This window comes from Varanus komodoensis, unplaced genomic scaffold (assembly GCF_004798865.1).
Source record: "Varanus komodoensis strain SLA01 unplaced genomic scaffold, ASM479886v1 scaffold6_1, whole genome shotgun sequence".
Classification (NCBI taxonomy): domain Eukaryota; kingdom Metazoa; phylum Chordata; class Lepidosauria; order Squamata; family Varanidae; genus Varanus; species Varanus komodoensis.
The window spans coordinates 4606375-4630627 of NW_025336345.1; the positions used below are offsets into that span (position 1 = coordinate 4606375).

A 24253-nucleotide genomic window follows, 5' to 3' on the forward strand; every position below is an offset into this window, starting at 1 on the left:
CACTGAACTGAAAAACAGCAGTATCGGGGGAGAGATCTGTGGGTGTGCCAATGGGACTTGTTAAACACAAAATAACAGGACCAATGAATGAAGCTACTTAAAAGCCAGAGCTGACACTTCAGCTAAGTATTCAAGATGGTGCAACAAAATTAGATGATTGACTGATTGCACTGTTGAGAGCTTCCAGCATCTCAAGGGAAAGTACTTCCATACTTGGATCATTCGGACTTCTCCCAGGCATTGGGATGAGAAGAATGGGTAACTCAGGGCATCTCATATAAGACAGAAACCTTCAGGGTAATAGCACCTCATTTGTGGAATTCTCCTGCCTCTGAGAACATTGCTATTTGCACAAGCATTTAAGAAGTTTGAGCATATATTCTGCTGCAATTTCTTCCTTAAAAAAAACTATTTTGAATCTGTTCTAAGTCTGAAATTGTTCTACTTGTTACTTACTTGTTAATGTATTGATTTGCCTTATCCTGTCTTATTGTTTTTCCAGGGATGCTGCACTTCTTTCAGGCCACAGGCTGAACTCCATTTCAGAAATGGGCCCATTAGGTGCCTTTCAGTGACGGATGCAGCCAAGGATAAAAAGGTGAGCACCAGACAATCTAAAAATGACCAGCTTGTTTTATATTAAGCCAAGATGCCAGCATATTTTCCTACTTCCAGCAAATGAGACTTAGGAGAGGCACTTCAATCTTTTATTTTATTTTATTTATTTATTAAAACATTTTTATGCCGCCCCATTCGCCGAAGAATGAAAAAGCCCTGCACAAAAGCCGGGAAACCACAGACTGATTGACAGCTGGGAAAGGGGGCACAGCCTGCTGGGAAACCACACAGAGCCAAACCGGGATTCCCTGAGGGCCAGGCTTGACTCAGAGCCGAGATGCTGCACCTCCGTCAGACAACGGGGCCCTTTATTTGCTATCCCATGCCTGTTAAGTATTGCAGTGCTGCTTCAGAGTGCCAGCCTTCCAGAGTTGGACAACCACGGCAGTATTTAGCCCAGCAGCAACTGTGTTTCCCCTCCGTGGGGAGTTTGTTTACGTGACAAAGGCAATAGTTACAATACATAAACCTGCTTGCTTCCCGGCTGCACCTTGCCAAACAATCTGGTTTCTCTTGCCACTGTATTTCAGAAAGGAACGCCTTTTTGAGTTCAGCTGCTGAACTGCTGTTGCCTTTAATTTCTGGGCTAAAGCACGACGTCAGGTGCCAGTCGAGGAAGAGCCCCTGGCAAGGGAGATGCAGGAAGACGAGGTGCCCACCCCAGCAATGGGGATGTGGCCAGTGGGTTCCACGCATGGGTCAGGCCTGCAGGTTCTAAGGAAGTGGCTGTTTGCCCTGGAAACGTGTAAACTGTAAACATGTCGTCCTAATATTGCCTTTCACACACAATGTTAACTGCAAAGAAAACACTAGGATAAATTGTACGTATTCTGCACTGAGAAGCCTTGTGTGCATGCAGAGCTATCGGGAGCAGAGATGGGAGGAATGGACGCAATCTCAATGTTGGAAATTGTTAGCAAAAAGGTGGATGATCTGCTCATCCACCTTGTGCTGCTTTTGTGCAAATCTGTGGTGGGGTCACCACTCGGGATATTGTGTGCACCTTGTCCAAAAAAGGGGGTTTGCCAAGTGGCTGCTGCCGCCCCTCCAGGCAGGCCCACTATCTTCACTCCCTCCGAAAGCCTCCGGGCCCCTTTTGGCACTCCAGGGCGGTGAAGTTGGCAGCGCCAGGCACAAGCCTGTCTGAAAGCACCTACTCACAAGTATATCCCATTACATCCAGTAGGATTTACTCCCAGGTAATGGGAGATGGGATTTCAGGCTAAATATCAGGAGGAAGACAGTGGGATGGGGGCAGGCCCCGATGTGCCCCACTGCTGATGCCTCCCCCCACAATCATCAACTCCTCCCAACTCCTCTGGGAGTGGTTGGGGGCCCAGGCTGCAGGAGCGCAGGCGTCACCCCGAGGTCCCTCGCTCACAGAGCTGCTGGTGCTGGAGCACCTTCCTCTGAACAGAGGCCTTGGGACCTGCTAGTTTAAACCAGTTGGTCCTGAGCAGGCACAGGAAGTGCTTTCAGTCATTAGAACCTTTTTGGGCAGTGGCTGGTTGTGTGCTTAGGAAGGGCCCTGAAGAGACACCCTCAAGGCATCTGCCGCCTCACCAGTGCTGGCCAGTGCCCATCATCAGCACTGCTGCCCCCTGCTTCTTTGGAGGGCAGATCTTCTGCTCCACACCACACGTCCTGTAGGCAAGAGAGACACAGATATGAGCAGGTTGCCACAGTACAGAGGAAGAGCGATCACTGGGCTTTTAACAGGGAGGCCTCTGTCGGGCAATGGGCCCTCAGCAGATGTCTGACCATGCCATCTCATGATGCAAGTTCTGCCAGCTCTGCCAGACGGCTTTCTGAAGGATTATTGGCCAAGTTTATGGAGGATGTCAGGGTCCACAGCCGGGACGCGGGTGGCGAAAGACAAGGCAGAGGCATCAGGACTAGGGCAACGCAAGTTTATTTATTTATTATTTTATTTATTAAAACATTTTTATGCCGCCCCATTCGCCGAAGCCTCGGGGCGGCTCACATCATTAAGTTAAAATAATCATAATATAAATTAAAAATATAAATATTAAATTAAAATACAACAATAAGTTGAGGTGAGAAAGAGTCCATAGTCCAAAATCAAGGTTTAATGGCAAGTCCTAGGCACACAGGAGGCCAGGGCCAAGAACCAGAAGTATGTCTCAGGACAGAACAAGGACATGGCTATGAATGAGCTAAGGGGCAAGCACAGGAAGATCAACAGAGGTGCAGTTTCATGGCAGGATACATGGCAAGGCAAAAAGTAGGAGCTGAACCACACTTACAGGGCGAACATGGCAAGGCAGGATAGAGCAGGGACCAAAAGCGGCCCGGGGCAGGCAAGGGGCAGGACCACACCACAGACATCAGGAAGACCCACGTTGCGGGGTGAGACAGCAAGGCAAGTTCTGGGACAGGCAAGACACAGGCTGTACTGCACACAGGAAGCCCTGTGATGCTCTTTCCCAGGGTTCCCAGCTGGTGCTTACCAGGATGCTGAGGGCTCCAGCAGGGCCTGGGGCTGATCCTACAAATACTAAGGTGGGCTTCTTGTTCTGACCTTCATGTGAAGCCCCAGAGCAGACCAAATCCTGAAAAAGGAGAAGGTGTGGCAGCATTAGGCACAACAATTTAACAGAACCCTTCAGGTAGTATATGTTTTTATACCAGAGGCAAAATGTAAACAAGAGAGGAGAGCTTTTGTCTTCATGCCGGTGTATGTGCTTTCCTCTACAGCTGACCACTCCCGGGAACAGAAAACCGGCCTGGTGGTGGTGGCTGCAGTTGTCATCATGATCATGACCATCACATCATCACGCCCTTCTTTCTCTTACAGGGAACCCAAGGTGGCTCAGAAGGCTCTGCTCTATTTTATCCCAGCAACAACTACCCTGTGAAGTAGGTTAGGCTGGCTAGATGAACAGGAGGGCCCTTCGAACGTCCACTGCTCCCATCTTAAGACTGGACTTCAGTGCTTCACTGCCGAACTGTCAATCAGTCTGTCCTAACGTCCCAGCACGTGCCTGCCTGCTAGCGCAGACCTGGCGTGACACGCCATAGGGAAAGCGATTTATGCTACCCAGCAGTTTGTCAGCCCGCCAGCTCCAAGGAGAAAGGCTGAGACGAGGCAGCCATCGCGCAGTGCAGGGCTGCATCCAGCAGGGGCTTCAGCTCCGTGCCGTGCGGCAGTTAGTCATGCTTATGCTGAAGGATGACAGCTAGAGCCTGGAGTGAGTCAAGGGCTGTTGAATACACCGTACTTGAAAGCACTGCTGCTGGAATCCCACAGTCTCACTCTTCCTAAAGGCAGCCCTGTGCTACTGTTTATCTATGGAGAAATCAGCTCCGATGCTGTGGTGCTGAGCACCGGAGGTTGGTTCTTATTGCTACTCAGGCATTGCAAAGGCCAGTGGCTGAGTGCACTTCAGCTGCACAGGCGAGGATGCAGATCCCACGAGGGGTTGCGGTGCTGCCCTCCTGCTGCCCTCCCTCACGCGCCTTTGCTTGCGAGGGTGCCCAGCTTGAACTCAGTGGGCCCTGCCTCTTGGGTCAACACATGGCATACAAAGTAGTCGCTCCCTAAGATTGTTAGGATGGCGTCCCCCACTTCCAATGGCATGTTTGTGGGGGGTGGGGGTGCCATTTCATGTCCCCTCACCCTGAATAAAGCACTGGCACCTGAGGGAGATATGTTTGGCTATGCCAGGATCAGGGCCTGGAGAATCCTGCAAGTGCTCACAGAACCAGGAGCGCAATGCAGCTGGAGACCCTGAAGACCAGCCGGAAAGGCTCCTCTGCAGTGCTGCTCCTTGCCACAACAGCGCAGGTGCCCTGGTGACTTCTTGTACTCTGGTCCCTGTTTGTTCCTGCCTTGTCCAAGTCCGTTCCCACCTCGGTCCAACCAGTGCCCTTCCTCCTCTTCCCATCGTTCTTCCTAATAGTCGCTGCCTTGCTCCAGCCTGCTATAACCCTCACATCAGTGTCTCTCCAGCAAACTGACTTTGGACTCTCTCTCTTTCTGTGCGTGCCAAACTTGGGCTGCTTTCGCCCGTGCCGTTGACCCGGACCCGCTGACTTTCCCCAGCCCTCTGGCCCATAGCGAGCTCTGGACTCAGCTCAAGTTCATGCCCCGGACCCAGCGTTCTGCCCCTCCTTGCTGCCACGCATGGCCTGGTCCTCACAGGCTACGGCCCTCTGCAAGCTGGTTTGGTTTTCTGCTGGCAAGGTGACTTTTCCATGGAGGAGCCTTCAGAAATATGACCCTGCCCTCTGAAACTTGGAAGTGGTTCAAGTGACGCTACCCTCTCAGGTCTTGGTTGCCTCACCTGGCTACAGATACAGACCAGGCTACAGCTACACATGAAAGGCGTGGGTGAGGAGTTGGGACAGAGTTGGAAAACCTCTCATCCAGGGCTGGGCACCCTGATATCCCCTAGATGCCTCAGGCTACAAACCACATAAACTGTAGCTGGCATGACCAAGGGTCAGGGATTACTTGAACTTTAGTTCAAAATTCTGGAGGGTACTGAGTTGCCTACCTTGGTCCTAATCAATGTTTCTGAGGAAAGGCTTCCAACCTGCAGACATACAGATCTTCCTTGGGAAAACCAGCCAGAAGACATAGAGTGTTTGTAAGTGGGCAGGGTACTAATTCAGTTAGGCTGGACTAGACTTGTCTCATCAGGCTTAGGCAAATGTGGTGACAGCGACAATACAATAATGTGGCCATCAGTCATCAGTGAGGGCCTGACAGCGGCCACCTTCACTCTGGAGGATCCTGGCTTATTGCAAATGCTCTTCATGCTGGTATAAGAGGCCCATTTCTGCCCACATTTTTCTCTGTGCTGCACGGCTGCTAAAAAGCCAGGAATGGTTTTTTCAGTGAAATGTGTTGTCCTGATTGATAGAAGATGTATGTTTGCTATGTCCCTTAGAAACCTCAGTTGTGTCAATGTCTGCAAATGTAGGCAATGAGTCTAAATTTCCTGATCTGCATGAAAAGAACCTTTCCTTTTTAGGTGATACCTAAAACATACTTTCATTATGTTTTTAAGCAAGGAGCTTTGTTGCTGCCCTTGTCTGGAGAGCTCATCAGTTAACATCTGTCTCATGGTGTCAGAGACTCCATTGCAGACTTGCCTTTTGGTTCTGAAGAGGAGATATAGCTCTGAAAGAAGGGGAGAGGGAGAAGGTTTCCTCTGCACTGACCCCAAACTATAGTAGAACAAACAAAGCAATCCTAATATAGTAGATCCTAATATAGGATCACAGCAGCAACAAGTAGTCTTGGTGTCTTTAGAATGACATTTCTTTACACAAACGGAAGGGGACTAAGAGGAAATTTGTTCTGCGCGGGGGAAAAAAATAAACTAAAAGCAAGTCTTGGTTGGTTGGTGAATTAATCCATTACAAGATTGATTGTCTACCTGTTTTTTCGAAGGCAATCCAAGCCAGCTGAGAAGCGTTACATTAAAAATACTGCTATACAAACAACATAAAAAGGGAATAGAGTGACCAGGGTGCATGCAGGGAATGCATCATGGTGAACCCCTCAACTCATGGTGTAACTAAGCTGGGTGCCTTCTCCCACCCAGCCTCCATCATTTACTGCTCCCTAGGTGGTCACTGGGGACCCCAAGGCCATGGGGCCCTTGCCACCAGACCAAGGTCTAACCCAATCTGCAGAAGGCGGCAACTAGGAATCCCACTGAATCCCTTGACTGGAGGGGCAGTTGCTGAGGATAAATGTAATAGGAAAATCAGCCACTCCTTTGATATTCTGGTGCTGTGAATCGGCACACACAGCCTATAAGTTATGACCTGCCAACCCCCGTTAGACTCATTTCTAGCAGAAATTATTCATCTCAGAATGAAAAAGAAATGTGAAGAGAGCATTCCCATCTACGCTCGAGTGATCTCACCAGCATCTCTGCACCCTTGGTGCTTCTTCTGTAGAGCTCCAGTTTTCGGAGTGCTCGTTCCCAGGGCCTGCCTCAGCCAAAATCTGGACCACAGAAACCATGTGTTTTTGTTTTCTACATAAGGAGAACAGTGGTGGAGCAGAGCAAAGCTGACTCTGTCCTGCATCGTCTGTACAATGGTTGACCACATGCCCACAATGGGAGTCTGGCAAGTAAGTCATGATCTCGATGGACACTTCCCAGTTCCCCAGTGATGCTGCACAGACCAACCTGCCTCTGATATTTGAACCAATACAATGGGCAGGAAGAGGATTGTGTAGCCATTCGAGTTCCTCGCAAGAGAGGAAGTAAATATAATGAACAAACAAACAGATAGTAATCGCATATATTGCTGCCATGATAAAGCACCACTGAACATGACAAAGCACCATGGAGTGCTCATTAAGCATGCCCATGTGATGAAGCATGAATGAAAAAGTTTCAATCCTGCATGAAGATCACCAAGAGCTGTTTTCTCCAGCAGTTGCTTTGGATGGATTGCAATGGGGGGCTAGTTTGCTGGAGCCTCTTGCTTTTGCGTTATGCTACTCGCCCCCAATTTATGCAAAACTTGGAAAGTCACAAATGCAGCAAAATCACACAACTCCTAGTCCTCCATGCACTACCTCCTATCTTTCTGTGTTGTGATACATTGTGCAGGGCTGCAGAAGAAGGGGATCTGCTTTTTTTGAGCAAGGGCAGACCTACCCTGAAGTGACGGGAGGTAACTGAAGAGGTTTTGGAGGACAGAGATGTGTGTGACATTTGGTCTGCCCTTCACCAACCCCCCAAGTTTATCCTGTTTCCCTCAAGTGTCCTGGGGGATGCTGCCCCACTGAAGTCAGATTTATTTTGACTTTCAGTCTGCTTGGTATCTTTCTGTACAATGGGGTGGGTAAGATGCCGTTTTGCCTTTACCTCTGGAAGCAAGATACTTGCAGTCAACTGTTTCTAGCTGCACAGATCTTTATTTATTTGTATTGACTGGTTTTGTTTCTACTACCTAAAAGCCAAAGCTGTCTGGGTGGATTGCAACACAAGAAATACAATTTAAAATGCAAAAAGCAGTAAACACTTCATTAAAAGATTATTATCCAAAATCTAAAAACAAATTGAAAACAAATGTTAAAAAGCTACAGCAGCTTAAACTATAGAACATGTTGAAGTAGCTAACAAAGTCCCGATATAATAGAACTGGTTAAATGCCCTGTGGTAAGGGACAATCGTAACCTGGAGCTGAAAAGATAATAAAATTGGTACTGAGTAGATATCAGTGGACAGCTTGTTCTGCAACTGGGGGCCACCACTGAGAAGGCCCTTCTCCTTATGACCACTAACCAAGGCTCTCTTGGGGTGACAATCAGAGGCAGGCCCCAGCTCCTGATCATACTGCCTGGGTAGATTGTGACTGGGGAAAATGTCCTGTCAGGTGCGTAGGGCTTTATAGGCTGAAACCCACACCTGGAATTGGGTTTGGAGGCATATAGGCAGCCAGTGCAAGCGGGCCAGAATTGACCTTATGTGTTCAGGCAGTCTGGACCCTGTTATTACACTGGCAGCTACATCTTGCAACACTCTATGAAGGGCTGTCATTATGCTGATATGGCTGCAGTGGGATTTGAGTTATGTTCTATCCCCTGCTGGCATGGAGTCTTAGGACATAGCTCTATCCTTAAAATCCAGTGGGAGGGGGAAGACAGAGAGAGAGAGAGAGAGAGAGAGAGAGAGAGAGAGAGAGAGAGAGAGAGATGGCCCAGGGCAGCCTCCCCCTGCAGCCCCATTCCCGTAATGCTAGCTCTCTGCAAAGTATTGCATGCGGATGCAGCTAGAGAAGAGCAAAGGACCACCCAGCCCAAACGCTCGGCTTGCCGGGCTGTAAAGCAGCCCTCGGAAATTCCGATTCTGCCCACTGCTTCCTTCGCAATCAGTCACCTCACTGACTGCTTTCGTATGTGTGGGGAAAGTGGGAGGGGAGGCGGGAGCGAGGGGGAGGAAGCTTCCACACGAACAGCCCTGAGAATTTCTCTCTGTGTCGTTACAATTTCAGCAGCGTGCTGAAGCAGAAACCAAACTTGGAGGAACGCGGATCCGAGGCGAGAGAGGGACGGATTGCCTTGCCCTCGTTCCCTCCTTTCCCCAGGTAATGCCTCTTGCTTTTCTTCTCGCTTGACTTGATGCCTTTTTTATTTCAACAGGGAACTGGAATTCTGGTGCATGTTCTGTCCGTGGGGTTTTGGGGCACCGGGATGTGCGTGGATGCCTTGCAGGGTCTCCTTTCAACAGCAGTCCTTTCTGACAGCTGTGCAGGGTCCTATCCCACCTATGGTGTGGGGACACTGCTGAAAAAGCAAAATACCCAAAATAAAAAGTTTCCACGGAGTGTCGCTTGTCTTGCTTAGTAGCCAACAGCATGAATGAAAGAAATCTCACACTTGTGACTTCAGACTAATTGTAAAATAATCAGCATAGATATCTTTGGAAGCCCCCACCCCCGCTCTCATGCACACGTGTGCGCGCGGGGGTGTGCTTGCGTGCACGCACGCACACACACACACAGAATGCCTTTATGAGAAGCATTGATTACTATTTAGCGGTTTAATATCTCAAGCTCTTTTTTTATCTTTATAAAGAAATCTGGAAGTTTGTTTTTTAAAAAAATTGCCAAAATTCTCACTGATCCTTAAAATCAGTCTCTCTCTCTCTCTCTTTCTCTATCACATAGGATCATTGGGGGGGGGGGAGAGAGCACATACACCAATGTTGCTCTGAGGAACACTCACTGACTCCACTCAGAAGAACTCCTCGCACATCCACAGGTGCAGGTCACCATTTTATAGTAATCTCTCAGATTCCTAAAAAGGTACCCTGGGGATGGCCAGAAAACCCTGCGCTGGGACCCCAGCAAGCACGGGCGCTAACAGCCAGAGTTACACTTCCGATCCAATGGAATGTGCTGGCTGAGAGAATTCGCGGGCACCATACTTGATTTTAACTCAGGCATGGTGCCAATCCCAACATGGTATGCAAATGGAATCACACAATGGGCCGCTGCTGTGCATTGTACGGCCACCTTCCTGGAGGGCCAAGATGTGGAAGGAACAGGCTGAAGGCACCTTGAGAAGCAGGGTCAGCATGACATAGGAAAACCCAGCAAAGTTACCCGGCAACCTGACATACAGAAACAACAGCCAAATCCCTTAGTAGGACGTTTGGGACTACATAGAAGACACCTTAGTAAGCTTTCCTTTACTTTTTGCATACTCTTGGGTAGAGGTAAGCCTAAGGTAGATCTGGAAGTACTGGTAGATCTCTAGGAGATCTGCAGCCGATGATCAAGAAACAAAGCTTGAGGTGAGGGAGGATGTGTGGAAGTGCCACAAACTCCAGTCAGTTTTGCTACTCAGAACAGCTTTCTTGCCTCTGAGTTCTTGGATTTTTATTATTACTTTTGTGCCTGACTCCGGTTGGTGACTCTTAGGTTCCAATTTTTAGAAAGAAGCACCAGCAGCACACTCCACAAGCCTGGTCTCTGGCTACCCCTTCCCTCAGCTGAGGGAGCCTGAAAGGTATGGACAGGCATAGCTTTATGAAAGAAACAGCTTTAAAAATGAACAGAACACTAAAGATACTTGTGGCATAGATTATGCTCGTTCCTACAGTCCAGAAACTCCAGAAGTATTTTGAAGGCTCTTTTTTAAAATCAAGGGTCAATTTACCACCGACTGCATAACGGATGCTTAAGCAGATGCTGCTTAGTAATGCTGTTTCAGTTTTCTTCTCCTGTTTGTTTTCTCTACTCATCCTGTGTCACAGAATTCTGAAACTCTTAATGTTCTCATTACACAGATAGGAAATGAAGAATTTTATTCCTCTTGATGCGTAGTTTTTAAAACATTAGCAATTGATCTTGTTATGAAAAAAGACAGCAGGAAATGAATTGAGATGTCCTCCTCCTCCTCTTCCCACCCCCTTGCTCTAATTCCATCGAGAGCCAAAAGATATAGCAATGTTAGCTACTTACTTGGGGATTGTATAAGAATGAGTACTGGTGTGGGGGGGAGAGTAAATGTGTCAGTCATTATGAAAAGGATGCAGAGAAGGTGTGATAGGAAATAGTTTTATCTAAACCACAAAAGGAGATTTTAACTGAGACCGTCAAACTGCCAAATGCAATTTTCTGACAGTTCCAGTTGATAATCCCAGTATGAAATCCTGCATGCTTGATTTATAAAGCTATCATTCAGAATCATGAGAGAAAATATATGCAGTCCTGCATAGATGTGAAAGACAAACAGCAGTGAGGGAAATATCAAATATGAGCAATGAGATGCATGCAATATGCCTTAGAAATTTTGCATCGAAAGACAGAAATGTTTTACATAAATTAATTGAGATTATGGAATATATTAAATTGACCGCTACAAGGGCTTTCTGAAAGGTCCAAAGCAAATCAGTCCTGGTTACTCTTCAGCTGCCCACTACACATGGACTGCAATGGTGTTACATCCCTTTGTGGGAGTCTAGCTGTGGCGCCATTTTCGAACTGCATCTGTACCTGAAATCATGAGTGGGTCAGTTGAACATCAACTGCCAATGGAAGGCCCCTTCAGGGATTAACTAATGACAGGCCAGACACAGATATATGCAGAAGAGCACTGCGGAAATGGCTCCGTTAGGCTCACATGCTGGTGTGCAGCCTTATGCAGAGATCTAGACTTCCAGACAAGCACAATCACTGGGGCACCACAAAAGAGCAAAAGGGTCTGCAGTGAAGTCAGTGAGGAACCTTTCCATGCCACACAGTTCCTTCTCTCCAAAGTAAAACATTTCCAGCCCATCGTCTTGCTACAAGGACGGTGCCATCTCCAAGATTCTGAGGGCCCTTGGGAATGACCTCCTCAATGGCTCCCTTCCCTCAGTGAGCTGACCTTCTCCTCGCCTCTATCACCATTTGCCATTGCTTCCCATTGTCTTTCTCCTCATTGCTTCCCCCTCTGTTGACTCATAAGCAGAGAACCACTGAGGTTCTCTACCACTGCTCTCTTTCGCCACCTCCGTTGTCTGGGCCAGAGCGAAAAGGAAGTGAGCAAGGAAGTGGCTTTGATTACGGGAAGGGACAAGTGCAGAAGGCTCTTGCCAGCGGATCCCTGAGGTCTGGGGCCTCGGCAAGTGCCCTTCTGTGCCTGTCCTTGATGCCTGTCCTGCTTGAGGAATTTGACCCAATATGAATGGACCTGATTGATATTTCTCAGACTAATATATGGATCAGAGCACTGCAGGTTTTGCTCTTCTCCAAACATTGCAATATAGTTCCTGGTAGTTTAAGCAAATCATACTGTTTAAACACACATTTTAACAGAAAATACATTTATCTTTACATTTCAAATGCATGATGAAATATACGTATATTTAAATGCACATTTTCAGGGATTGCTTAATGGAGCAATGGATTAGAATGGACTTAGAGGTGAACGCTTGTGGTGGACTGATTTCACCATCCCCACTCTTTCTCCCCAGTGTGTCAAAGTGGTAGCTGGAAAAGGCAGAGACATCACCTTAGTTATGATCATTTTGTACAAGGTTAGTCATTCTCAGAGTCTCTGCCATAGAGAGGCCATCTTCAGACTTGGTTGATTTTTCTGTGGCTATAGGTTGTCTGGATGATGACCCTCCCAGTTTGTGCAAATGTGTGAAATATGTTGTGTTCCCAACCTATAAAGACATTGACCAAATAGGAAAACTATTGGAAAACCTGACTGTCTTAGGAAAAGTGCTCCAAAGAAGCTGTGATCAGCAGCTGGTATGAACACATTGCTATAGGAAGGAGCTTTTTTATGAGACAGGTGGTGCCAGTTGACTAGAAATACCGCATTTTAATTATTCTGGGAATAGTTAAGATCAAACCAAGAAATTGTACCCTAACCTTGGCACACACAGTTTCCCACCTGGCAGGAAGTTCTAAATTGTTCCTCTGCTGTCACTACTGTGATGTTAACACTTCTGAGTGGGTGTGAACAGAAGATTTATTGCACCTGAAATCTCAGCCCCTTGGAAGAAGGAATAGGTTGTTATTCTCTAATGAGAAAAGCTGGGAATGTGGCATATACTTTTTGTCAAGGTGTTACCTCAACTTCTACTGATACTTGGTAACGGAAAACAATCCATTCTCTTTTGAAAATACACCCTCCTCATTAAGGGTACACTTAAATGTGAGAATTAGGTGGTGCGCATCAGATCTGGCTGAATCTGGGCTGACTTGAAAAGAAGCAAAGGGATGCCCAAATTGAAGAGCTGCTTAAATTTGAAGCTGAGGCCTCCTACAGTTTTGATAGCAAAGTGGAGATTCAGGGAAAGACAGAGACGCTGACTGTGTAACTGCAAAACTGGATCATTTCTCCATTAGCTCTCCATATAAAGAAAATGCCAGGGCAAGGGGAGGAAAAGGAGGAGTGCAGCTTTGTGACTTCTAATCACAGTGAATTATTTTTACGAGGATGCTTCCGTCGAGTTTCTTGGGGGAAGAGATGCTGAAGTGATATAATGCAGCGCTGATCAAGTGCTTGGTGCTCTTTGCTATGTCTCTGTCCCAAGCTCAGGAACATCAGAAGAGGTTTCTCAGAATCTCTGGGACCTGGGAGGGTGCTTTCTTGGAAAATGCTGGGTGTTCAGCTCCTTCTGCCTCTGGTACCGTATGCTCCTATTTCATTGCCTTTGCCTTCAGTTCCAACTGAGAAGGAAAGAAGTATTTTTCATGTACTGTAACTCCCTAGCCTGACAGTTGCAAGTTTTGTGTCAAGGGGCATAGCTACGATTTAAGCCATTTTCATACAAACAGCTAGAACGTTCCCTCAGAGAAGGTGAATCTCCCCCCATCCCTAAATCTGGAGAACTGCTTCACCCCTATTTTCGAGAGAAGATGTGTAGATTGAATCTATGGCTTTGTGGTTGTGTTCTGCAGCACTGCCCATCCCTGTGTACGTCCCTCTCAGCCTGAAATTCTCACTCCCAAAACAAACATTTCTGTGGCCTGGCTGTACGCTGAGCTGTGACCATTTTCTTTTATAAAAATCCAGCTCCCATCTTTCAGAAATAATACAAAACTTTTTCTATGAAGCATCCACAATGGAAAAGAGACCAGCAGCTCCACATCTGTCTTCCTAGCATTCTTTTTTATCCTACTACTTTGATCATCTCTCCGTCCCAGGCCTTTCGGCTCCTGACCATTGATGTCCACGAGATTAAAGAAACACCCTAAAGTCCTTTGTGTCGGAAGACAGATATACTTTCAGGAGTGTGTCAGTCACCACCCTTTTTTATGCAGCCCATTAGCTCTTGTTTCAAACTTTCCCTTCAGATCCATAACAGAGATGGAAGAACGTAGCTCCAGTGAATGGGCTATTTTTGTGAATTTGAACAAACTCAGAGTTCTCTGTGCACACGAACTCATTCTGTGCAAATGAGCTTTTGCGCATACACAATATCAAAGTGCATCTTAGGAGCTGTCGCCTGGAGATGCATTGTGTGTTGAGACGTCATGCGTAGCTACATTGTGCGCCTCCTTCTAGGTCGGTTGCTTTCAAGTGGCTTCACGCAGAAACACTCCAGCAGCAGCAGTAAGGCATGCACAGAATCATTTAGCAACAAAATAAAAGGAGGCATTGAATGAGCAGTGCCTCTAAATATGAGTCACTCGGTGGGAGGGAGGGAGGGAGGGAGGGAGGGAGGGAGAATAAGTGGGAGAATGGTCTGTCAGGAGTGGTTGTGGGACAAAAGGACTTCATCACAGTTCGGCATAGGCCAGGAAGGGGTTAATCCAACCAACTCAGCATCCGCATGGAAGGAATAACATTGTTCAGACAGAGGCTGGGCATGCTTAGAAGGTCACAATTAATTCCAAACTCACAAGCACTTTTGCAAGAAGCTGGCCCAGGCTCATGAATAAGTGAACATTATGAACAGGTGATGTCTCACATTCATCCATAGGGTTGTCGTAAGTCAAAGACTTCATGGCACAATACACCCACAAGATTGTCTGACCAGGAAGCTGACTAATTACAAAACTGGTAACACTGATCCAGAGAAAAACCCCACAGGAAAAGAGAACAGGGAAAAGTTCTTTATTTAAATTTGAAAATATATATAGCAGTCATCAGGAACTGCAACTAATGTGGCTCTTGCTTTGTGCATTGTGACGACTGAAAACACTTCTTGTGGGCATTTAGATGTCTCAAGTTCTCTCCCTTGTTTTGGTTCCATGTACTGATCAATGGATCCTTTGGAAGTGCCTCTGAGTTTTGGGCTCTGTTGGTGGGAGGAAGCGGGTTGATCTCAGAAAGACAGCCTTAGAAATGAAACAAAAGAGTAGAAATTCAACCCTGCACAAATGAATGTTTAACAAAGAATCTCAACACATTTTTGGAGTACTTAGCTCTTCTTCTGGTGTGGCCTTTGTCAACTTGGAGTTCTCCAAATAGTTTGGACTGAAACACCAGTTATATTTGACTGTTGGGAATGGTGAACGGGGCTGATGGGCATGGAAGTCCATCTGTAGAGCGCCACGTTAGGGCAGGTTGTTCTATAGATTATTTTCATATTTGTACAGGCGAGGGACTGACCCTCCTCTCTAGACTTGCAAATGCTAGTGCAAATTCTCGCACTCGCCTTCTGCTAAATCCACTCCATTTTGGATTTCCCCCTTTTTTCTTATATTTCCTCTTAAGTTCTCCTTGTACTCTAAACAGCATGGACAATAATCCTTTCCCGTGAACGCTCTTTTTCGGAGCTAGAAAAAAAAACATGAGGTAATAAGTGCCTTCTTTTGGTGGACTGTATAAAGAATACATTTAACTTTGAAATAGATACCTATTGCTCATTTAGATGCAGTCATATACATGTTTACTCAAAAGTAAGCTTATTCCCAAGCAGAAGCACAGCTGGAGTCTTAATCTTTCTGAACAATATTATTAACACTTTTATCCTTTACATGACTTTTTGACTTTTTGTGGCATGTATTGCATGGTTGCAAATTGTGTATAACATATTTTGTATTTTCTATTTTTATAAAATAAATGCAGGGATGAAAGAAAGAAACCTTAAATAACATGTCATCATTCTTTTTCAAATTCTTAAAAAATATTATTAGACTACCATTTTATAAAAACAGAAACAGAAAAGGCTTTTTTGCCATGTATGTTTGCTTTTATCTATTGATTTTACTGGATTCTGCTTAAACTGTTAATCTACAAGATAGTTTCTTAATACACTAAATTTAGTGTGCAGTGAAGAGACAATACAGTACGTTAGCACTTTAAAAGGCAACCCACTACAGCAGTAGAGAGACAGAATAAAGCAACAACAGCAGAAGCAAAGCAACCAGCCTCCCCATCAGGGCTAAGCCATTGCATTGCCATCATTATTTTTATTATATTACATTCCTATTGCTTTTGTCCTTTTGCAAGGAACCCGAAGCAGCTTACATAGTGCTCCTCCACTCTGTTTTACCCTCATGACGACAACCCTGTGAAGCAGGAAAAGTTGAAAGTCAGCAGTGGGTTTCTAGTCACCTTATAGCCAGAGGAAGTCCTGAACTGATGGGGACAGTTCTCCCAGGCTCCAGCCTGGCAGTCCAACCACCACCTGGACTAGCTCTTCGTTTTGACCTCAGCATATGCTGACCTTCTGGAGCAAATGGATTTCCTGATTCCATAACCTGAGAGATCCAGCTGAGATGCCTTCTCACTTGCCATTAATGTTCTAATGGTCCAGATAAAATGTTTCCAGGATACTGACCTTGCTGACCTGAAGCACTGTGGTAGGAGGAATGTCTTGATGTCTAGGGTTTATGGTAATAACCAACCTTGTAATGTGTCTGACTTGACATCACTGGAGCAATAGGCTCACGGAAACTCGCCTTCTGCTAAGACGGAGGTGCATGATCCACTCCACTCCGAGAGCTGCATGGGATGCAGGCTGGCTGAAGGGCTGAAGGATGTTCGTGTGAATGCACACCCACCTGTGCAGCAGTGCTGACACAGGCAGCTCTTTCGCCACTACTAATGAGGAAAGAGCAACCTGTATGAGGATTTCTGGGGGAGGGAATTTGGCAAAGGCGGAAGTGCGATTAGGGCACCCTTGGACCATGGTTAAAGCCTGGAAATACCACAGGATGTGCTGCCTATAACAGAATATATGCCTCCACTGGATTTTGAACCATCAGATCAACTCTACAGGTGAAATGGAAATAACAACTGTCTTCTTTGCTGAGTTGCACCACTGCCTCTTTCCTGTCAACACTTTTGTCTCTGTAAGATTTGCAATGACTAGCGGAAAAGAGTTTAACTGATGCTGTTTCCTAGTCCCATCTTCATGTCCCTGGATTAATTAGGCTGCTCTTGCATACACCAACAAAGGGTCCCTGTTCATATAGACTACCCAGCCCACTCCTTTGACTTCATGGTGCTAATCCTGCCCAGGCCTCCCTAAGCTTTAGGCCATGTTCAGGAAGATCAAGGATTACTGAGGCCACCAGAAAACAAGGAGGATTAAACCTGTAGAGAAAAATTTCCTTCCCTCAAAGGGATTTTCTTCAACATCTAGCAAAAGAGCACTCCACCAAGCATAGTTTTGATATCTGATATTCCACTGGAAGGGAGGTCCTCAAGATCTGAGGAGAGAAGCCCTTCTTTTTTCTTTCTGGAATTCTGAATATTAAAACACCCTTCAAAATTATGTCTAAAAGGGAAACTTTGCTTCAACAACTGTTGCACCAGGGAACTAATCGTGATTTCTGCCTCTCTTTCTGGATTTCTTCCTCCTGTTTTCCAGGCAAAACCTGCTGGCCGTCAGGTTGCATGTTAGCAAAATGCTATCGTACCCCTGGCTGTCTCCTTCTAGATCATGGTTGGACAGCTTGTGGCCCTCCAGATGTTCTGGCCCACAACTTCCTTGATCCTTCACTGTAGCTTGTGCTGGCTAAATCTGGTGGGAGTCACCAGTTGGCCACTCTTGTTCTGGATGAAATACTTACATTTCTTAATAAATTCACTCTTCCCATGGTCATTTTGGGAATTATTTTCCCTGTACCTGCTTTAGTTAGGATGCCTTTTCTTAAAACAGATGAGCAAAAGAGGTCACAGCCTGTACTTTTTGAAAGATTATTTTTATTCACACTTTTCTATATGCCTCATAATCTGACGATTTGCTTCCATTGCAGCTGTAACACACACGCACTTTGTCATCATCTGCATGTCTGCTGCTCCCGTCTACTGCTTCTTACAGTTGGTGAGTTATTATTTTTATCTCAGTCTTTGATGATGGCAGAGAATGTCTTCTTAACAGCTGTTGGCTAAGTACACAAGCATACACATGCCATGTTGAATTTCAGCCTAATGAAAAAGCCTATGAAATGAGCTGGGACGCTTTCAGTAGTGTATGTGCAGGGTCCATCGAGAACTTCCCATGAATATAAGAAAGGCGGGGATACGGCCACTTCCCATCCCCAGTGCCCGTATCCCAAGCTGCCTGGTAGTCTAGCTCACATGATCATCCAACCAAGTCCTTCAGAGTAATTCCCTGATCCTTCTGTGCATTGGAGATGCACTTGCTATGTTTCCTCGATATCTGTCTTCTTCTCTTCCTAAACTGATCAATGCAGAGTCATGGGAATGCAAGTCTCATTAGAAACAGGAGGAAATTTCCATTCCCCCGAAGTAAACATTTTTCCAAAAACCAAACAAACCCACATCATTCTGTTTGCTTGATCTTGGGGTGGGGGACTTTAGGGCATTTCAGATGTGTAAATGGTAGCAAAGCAGAAAATTGCCCGGATGTTAAAGGATCAGATTTTATTATTTATTTGGTATTTGGATTATTTATTTAGTTGGTTGTCCACAGTGATCTCAACAGCCAATTATCTGGTAAACAGACCGTACGAGATGGGTCTCACTTCAGTTGTGGGGATTACTTAGTTCCTGCATTCTTACAGCTTTATTTAACATTTTCATATGTAATTCCATGGTGAATCTGCACACTACAAGTACAGCTTTAAAAGATGGTAGCCGGCATATTGTATTTAATTTCGAGAGTTGTGTGTTTGATACGTATTTTCACCACTTGAGTCCACCTTGGCTTATGCAATTACCAGAGAAACCATGAGGCATGTTTGCATCTGCTGCCACAGCTGGGAGCGATTTGGGGGGAAACTTTTGGGAAAGGCCATCCCTGGGTAGGGAATCAGCAGCCACTCATTCAGAAGCATGTATATGTTCTTTGGATAACATGGTTTGTGTCCTGGGCAGTTCTCAGTTCATGCTGCTCATAGCGCAGGTTCATGCAGGGGTCTGGCTGGGTTCCACAAACTGTGCTAGTTAGGCAAGGATCTCAAAAACTGCAGATTCCAGCTGATATTATTTTCCCTCCCTTTGCTTTGTAGCACTATATCTTATCTCCCTGCATGTTTCTCAGTGTCAGGTTTAATGAAGAGTTCTAATTGTATTATTAAAATGAACGTACATAAAGTCACTCTTATCAAAAGTTTGCACTGCTGCTGTCTCCCTGCTGCCAGAAGACCTATAGGCAAAAGAGAAGAATGGCATGCTGTACAGAAGCTCCGTGTCTTAACCTGCCCATTGTTCTCCTCCCTTATTGCACTTATTTTATTTATTATTACATGTATACCCTGCCTATTTCTTCCCATTTTATCCTCACAAAAACCATATGAGGTAGGTCGGGTTGAGACTCAGTGATGGGTCCAAAGTCACTTAGTGACCCTCAGCAGCCAGCGGGGACTAGAACCCAGATCTCCAGAGTCCCAGTCCAACTCTCCAACCCCTGTGCCACACTGGCTCTCCACAGTGGCTTAGCTTATCCAAAAAGTAATCAGGCCAGATGTTGAGGGAGGAAGCTTTATAGCTTTGAATAGGCTCCTGGCTCTATTTCTTTGTCTCTGCCTTCAGCCACTTCAAGTCTATGTTATCTGGAGTGATCAATGTGGCTATTCCTGAAACCATGAACTGACTGGGTAAATGAATAGATAAGAGATTCTCTGTATGAAGTCTGGAAATGTTACAGATACCAGTGAACCTCCAGTGAGTGATCAACCACACAAAGGAAATCCCTAACCTCAGTCTGAGGACATAAGGCAGGAGTGGGCAATTTCCAGGGGTCCAGAGACTGTGGCCCCATCCTACTGGGAGCAGCACCCCTGTCCCTGCCAGCTGCACTGCACTGGCGTTATAAAAAAGCCAGTGTTGCTCCTGGAATCATCCCTCTAGTTTTCTGGGAGTGCAGTCCTGCTTCCAGACAAGGTGCACTTTGCTTTGTATCAAAAAAAAAAGAATGCTGTTTTTTCCACTGCCACCACAGCAACTCAGCAGTGGTGAGAACAGCACACAGCCCAAGCGCCACATGTTGACCAGAAGCCACAGGAGGAGGAGATGCAGCTCAGTGGCAAGCACAGCCTTTGTGTATGCAGTGCCGCATGCCGGAACCCCGGCCCCCTAATTGGAAGGTGCAGGTGGCAGGTGACGGGGCAGGCAGGGTCTTTTCTGCCTGAGGGCGTAGAGAACTGCTGCCAGGCAGAGCAGCAGTTCTGGACTAGATGGACACATGGTCTGACCTGCAGCCCCATACGTCCTGCATGTTTCACGTGACTCTTAATTATTCTTTCCAGATTCTGATCAAGCAAGAGTGCATAATAGCCATCCCTCTTCTATTCAGCTCCTCCTGGTTTCTCTCAAGGGATATATGCAGAGACCTTGCCTGAGGGCAGTGAGATAGCCGGGGCTTCCCCAACCCCGTTTTGGCCTGATCTGGGAAGACACACACAGTCATTAACACACCATGTCATTTAAGGCATCCTAATGCTTTCTGTGAAAGGAGGAAAAAAGAGAGCAAGGAAAAGGAAGCGGCTGAGGCAAAACCCACAGGACCCGGTCGAATGTAAAAAATGTAAAAGAGCCCAGCTGGATCAGACGAAAAGTCCCTTTAGTCCAGCTTCCTTTTGCCAGCAGGACGCGAGCAGATGCCTCCAGGACGTCTACAAAGCAGGTCATGAAGGCAACAGCTTTCCTCTGTCACATGTGCCCAGGATTTTTATTCAGAGGTTTACTGTCTCTGAATACATCGGTTCTAATTTCACCATTGTACCTATTAACCGTTGGTAGACCTACCCTCTATACATTTGTCAAGTTTTAAGAGCAAGGCCTACCAAGAGTCTGATCTTCCTGCAGCAAGCTGCCCATCAAGGGTCCCTCCTGAGGAACTGAAGGCAATTAGATTTGAAGATTTATTTTCACATACTTACTTTTCTCTAGAACTCTAACAAGAGATAGTGTCAGATTCATGGCATCTTTTCAGAACAAATGAAAACATTCCCTTAGCCATGATACATGGGCCTGCTGAAAGACTGGCACAATGAGGCAGCTGACAAGCACTTCAACGAATCACACATAAGCCCATCTTGCCTGTGAGCCTGTATGGAGGAAAAGTGATAGGCCTCAGCCACACGAGCATGAATTCCACAAACGTGACAGACGGCTCCCTCTGCCTTTGGGAAAAGGTGGTGATCGGGGTCGTTCTCTCCGTCCTCATTATGGTGACTGTCTGTGGCAACGTGATGGTATGCCTGGCTGTGTATTTCAACCGGCGGCTCCGCAGCCTGACCAACTATTTCATAGTCTCCTTGGCCTGCACGGACCTGCTGCTGGGCCTGCTGGTGCTCCCCTTTTCAGCCGTCTATGAGATCTCCTCCCACGAGTGGCACCTGGAAACTACTTTTTGCAACATCTACATCAGCCTGGACGTCATGCTGTGCACAGCCTCCATCCTCAACCTCTTCATGATCAGCCTCGATCGCTACTACGCCATCACGGCCCCTCTCCGCTACACCACTCTGGTCACTCCTCTGCGGGTGGCGGTGGCCATGTTCCTGATCTGGGTGGTGTCGCTCATGGTCTCCTTCCTACCTATTCACCTGGGCTGGAACACCAACGGCACAACCATCCAGAACACACTTTCTTCCAATGGGAAGAGGGAGTGCAAGCTGGAGGTCAACCCCATATATGTACTGGTGGATGGCTTGCTAACGTTCTACCTCCCACTGCTTATCATGTCCGTCACATACTACCGGATCTTCAAAATAGCCAGGGAACAAGCCAAGAGGATTAACAGCAGCAGCTGCTGCAAGACGGTCAGACATGCGTTGCCCACTGTGAAGGAACACAAAGCCACTGTGACGCTTGCGGCTGTGATGGGAGTCTTCATTGTCTGCTGGTTCCCTTATTTTACAGTGTTCACATACCGAGGCATGAGGGGTCAGGTGTGTGAAACGCTGATGACCATTGTCTTGTGGCTTGGGTATGCCAACTCAGCTGTGAACCCGATCTTATATGCTGCACTGAACAGGGACTTCCGGACAGCTTATCAGCAGCTGCTCAAGTGCCGGAGAGTGTGGCCAAATGCCAGAGAGGTCGCTCTGACATATGAGATGAGAGGCAAAACCTGTAATCAGGCCCCGGGCAAGCAGGAAGATAAACCTTTGCATCTACATACAATGAATGGGAAGGAAAACCCTTGCATCCAAGACTGCATAGAAAGGTAAGATTTCTTTGTCTGATGCTGAATTATATTTGATATTGTGCTGGCGGCGGGAAGAGAGCTGAAATCGAATGACCTCTATTTATATGACAGATTCTTGCAAAATGTTAAAAGTGGCACTCAGTTCACAACCAAATTTAAGAACCAAGTATTTTTCGGAGGACTTGTGAAGAGCAGTGAAATAAGTCAGAGCCAATTAGTCCAACAATTATTTGTCCACTTTGATTCCTAAATATTCATTCATAGAAAGCATATACACAAACAGCTACGCTAATGCAGACCAGGGGTCTGTTTTTGTATCATTGTTCTTGAGTGTGAGTTATGAAAGACAGAGTAACTGATGAATCCATTCTGAATGATGTGTGGCCAACTTGGATTTGAAATGGATTGGCAAAGGGAAATGAAGACAGATGCACTGTAATACACTGTGCCTTATTGCTGTCTTTGTCTGCCAGTACTTTTCAGAAACACACATAACATGTTGTGCATTCAGTGTTTTGCATGGCAGCCAAATTAACTAATTAATACAAACTCCCACTATGTCCATTGATTAAATTCTAGCCTAGGTTATTCTTTTCCATTTCATGTAAATATTGACCTATGAGCTATACAAGTACTATCTTAATGTCTGGGAACATCAGAATATAGAGCAGAGGCAGCTGCCCTATACTGAGTCAGCCCGATGGTCCATTGAGTCCAGTATTGTTGGCACTGTCTGGCAGCCATGGCTCTCCCGGATCTCAGGCAAGATGGCTTCCTAGCTCCACTTGGGAATGCCAGGGTCTGAACCTGGAATCTTCTACATGCAAAGCAGTCCCTTCCTTTGTGGGAAGCTGTTTACCAAAGTCTGGCTTAGCCAAATCCAGGAGCCTTTCTAAATGAACAGGCTCTAGCCTAAAAATAAAAACAGGGTAGTCAATGGAAGAGGTAGTGGCTCTGAGAACAGGAATCACAGAAAACGGGAATCCAGGAGAATGCAAATCTTAGCTGCTATGGAAAGATATATCACCTCATGGTTAAGCCTCAACAGCATAGGCAGAGGTCGGGGTCAGACTTCACCACAAGCAAGCCTGCATGGTTTCCATGACGTGTGCTTTTCCACCTGGATGTGCCTGGCAAATGGTCAAATGGTTTCTGCACTGGTGTGTTTTCCACCCTCCTTGATCAGTCCTCCCACTGTTGGCACATATCCTATCAGTCACTGTGCCTGAAATCCAATCTCATACTGGATGGCTGGAGCAGCTCCTGCATCTGCCACTCTTTCTAAGACACCCTGTGGCAGCTGCATAGCAGAACCATGGGGACCATGATGAGAAAGGAGAAACCATGGTGAAGCATGGAAACCACAGAACAGACTGAGAAACTACCACAGTTGTTTCTCCCCGTGGTTTCTAAAAGCCAGACACACCGTGCTGAAATACCTTGACAACGTTCAGGTTATGGAACAGACCATCCTGCACAAGTAACCGCAGTGGTGTGTGTTGTGCAAACCCACCTAGAGGGTCATTCTCCTGCAGTGGGAATAATGGCTTTTTTAATGACTAAAGGTCAGTAGGAGAAATCAATAACTAAATGCTGTAAAATGGAAGATAGAAATAGATATGAAGAGGTGGGACTTGTGGTCAATCAGAGTCCAGTACTCCATCTCACCACATATCATCCTGAAGTATAAATGGGAAAACGAAAGGTGAAGAGACTGGGCATGGTTTGCTCCCAGCAGGGCGGAACCTGTGCTGGCAGAAAGCTGTGCTGCTAATGAGTCCTTTTCTTGGGAGTAAGAAGGCTGATCATTTAGGGCAATCGTTCCCGTGGAACTGCTGGCTACAGACAATGCACAATTGGAATGTGAAACAAATTACAGTGAGATTGTGGAGGATGAGCTAGATTAAGATTCTGAGGTGAAGGAGGCAGAGGTTATTATTCCAAGGCCAGACACTTCAGTGAGCCAGGCAGTTTCTGGGTCTCCGGGGATGAGGAATTCTGCAAGACCACATCCTCCTTCTCTCAACCTCAGGGTGAGGCATCGGCACAGGCAGGAGGCCCAATTGAATGAGCAGCACATGGAGAGGAGGTGTGATCGCCTTCAGAGACCCCCTCCC

The 24253-nt window shown here is 46.4% G+C and overlaps 1 protein-coding gene across 1 annotated transcript; it reads left to right on the forward strand.

The window, feature by feature from the left end:
* Positions 1-8589: 8589 nt before the first annotated feature.
* On the forward strand, positions 8590-22216 carry HRH2 (histamine receptor H2). Its single transcript, XM_044451066.1, has 3 exons — positions 8590-8700; positions 17773-17840; positions 20230-22216. Exon 3 carries the CDS (start codon positions 21070-21072, stop codon positions 22156-22158), a length of 1089 nt encoding a protein of 362 aa, XP_044307001.1. The 5' UTR covers positions 8590-8700; positions 17773-17840; positions 20230-21069; the 3' UTR covers positions 22159-22216.
* The last annotated feature ends 2037 nt before the right edge of the window (positions 22217-24253 follow it).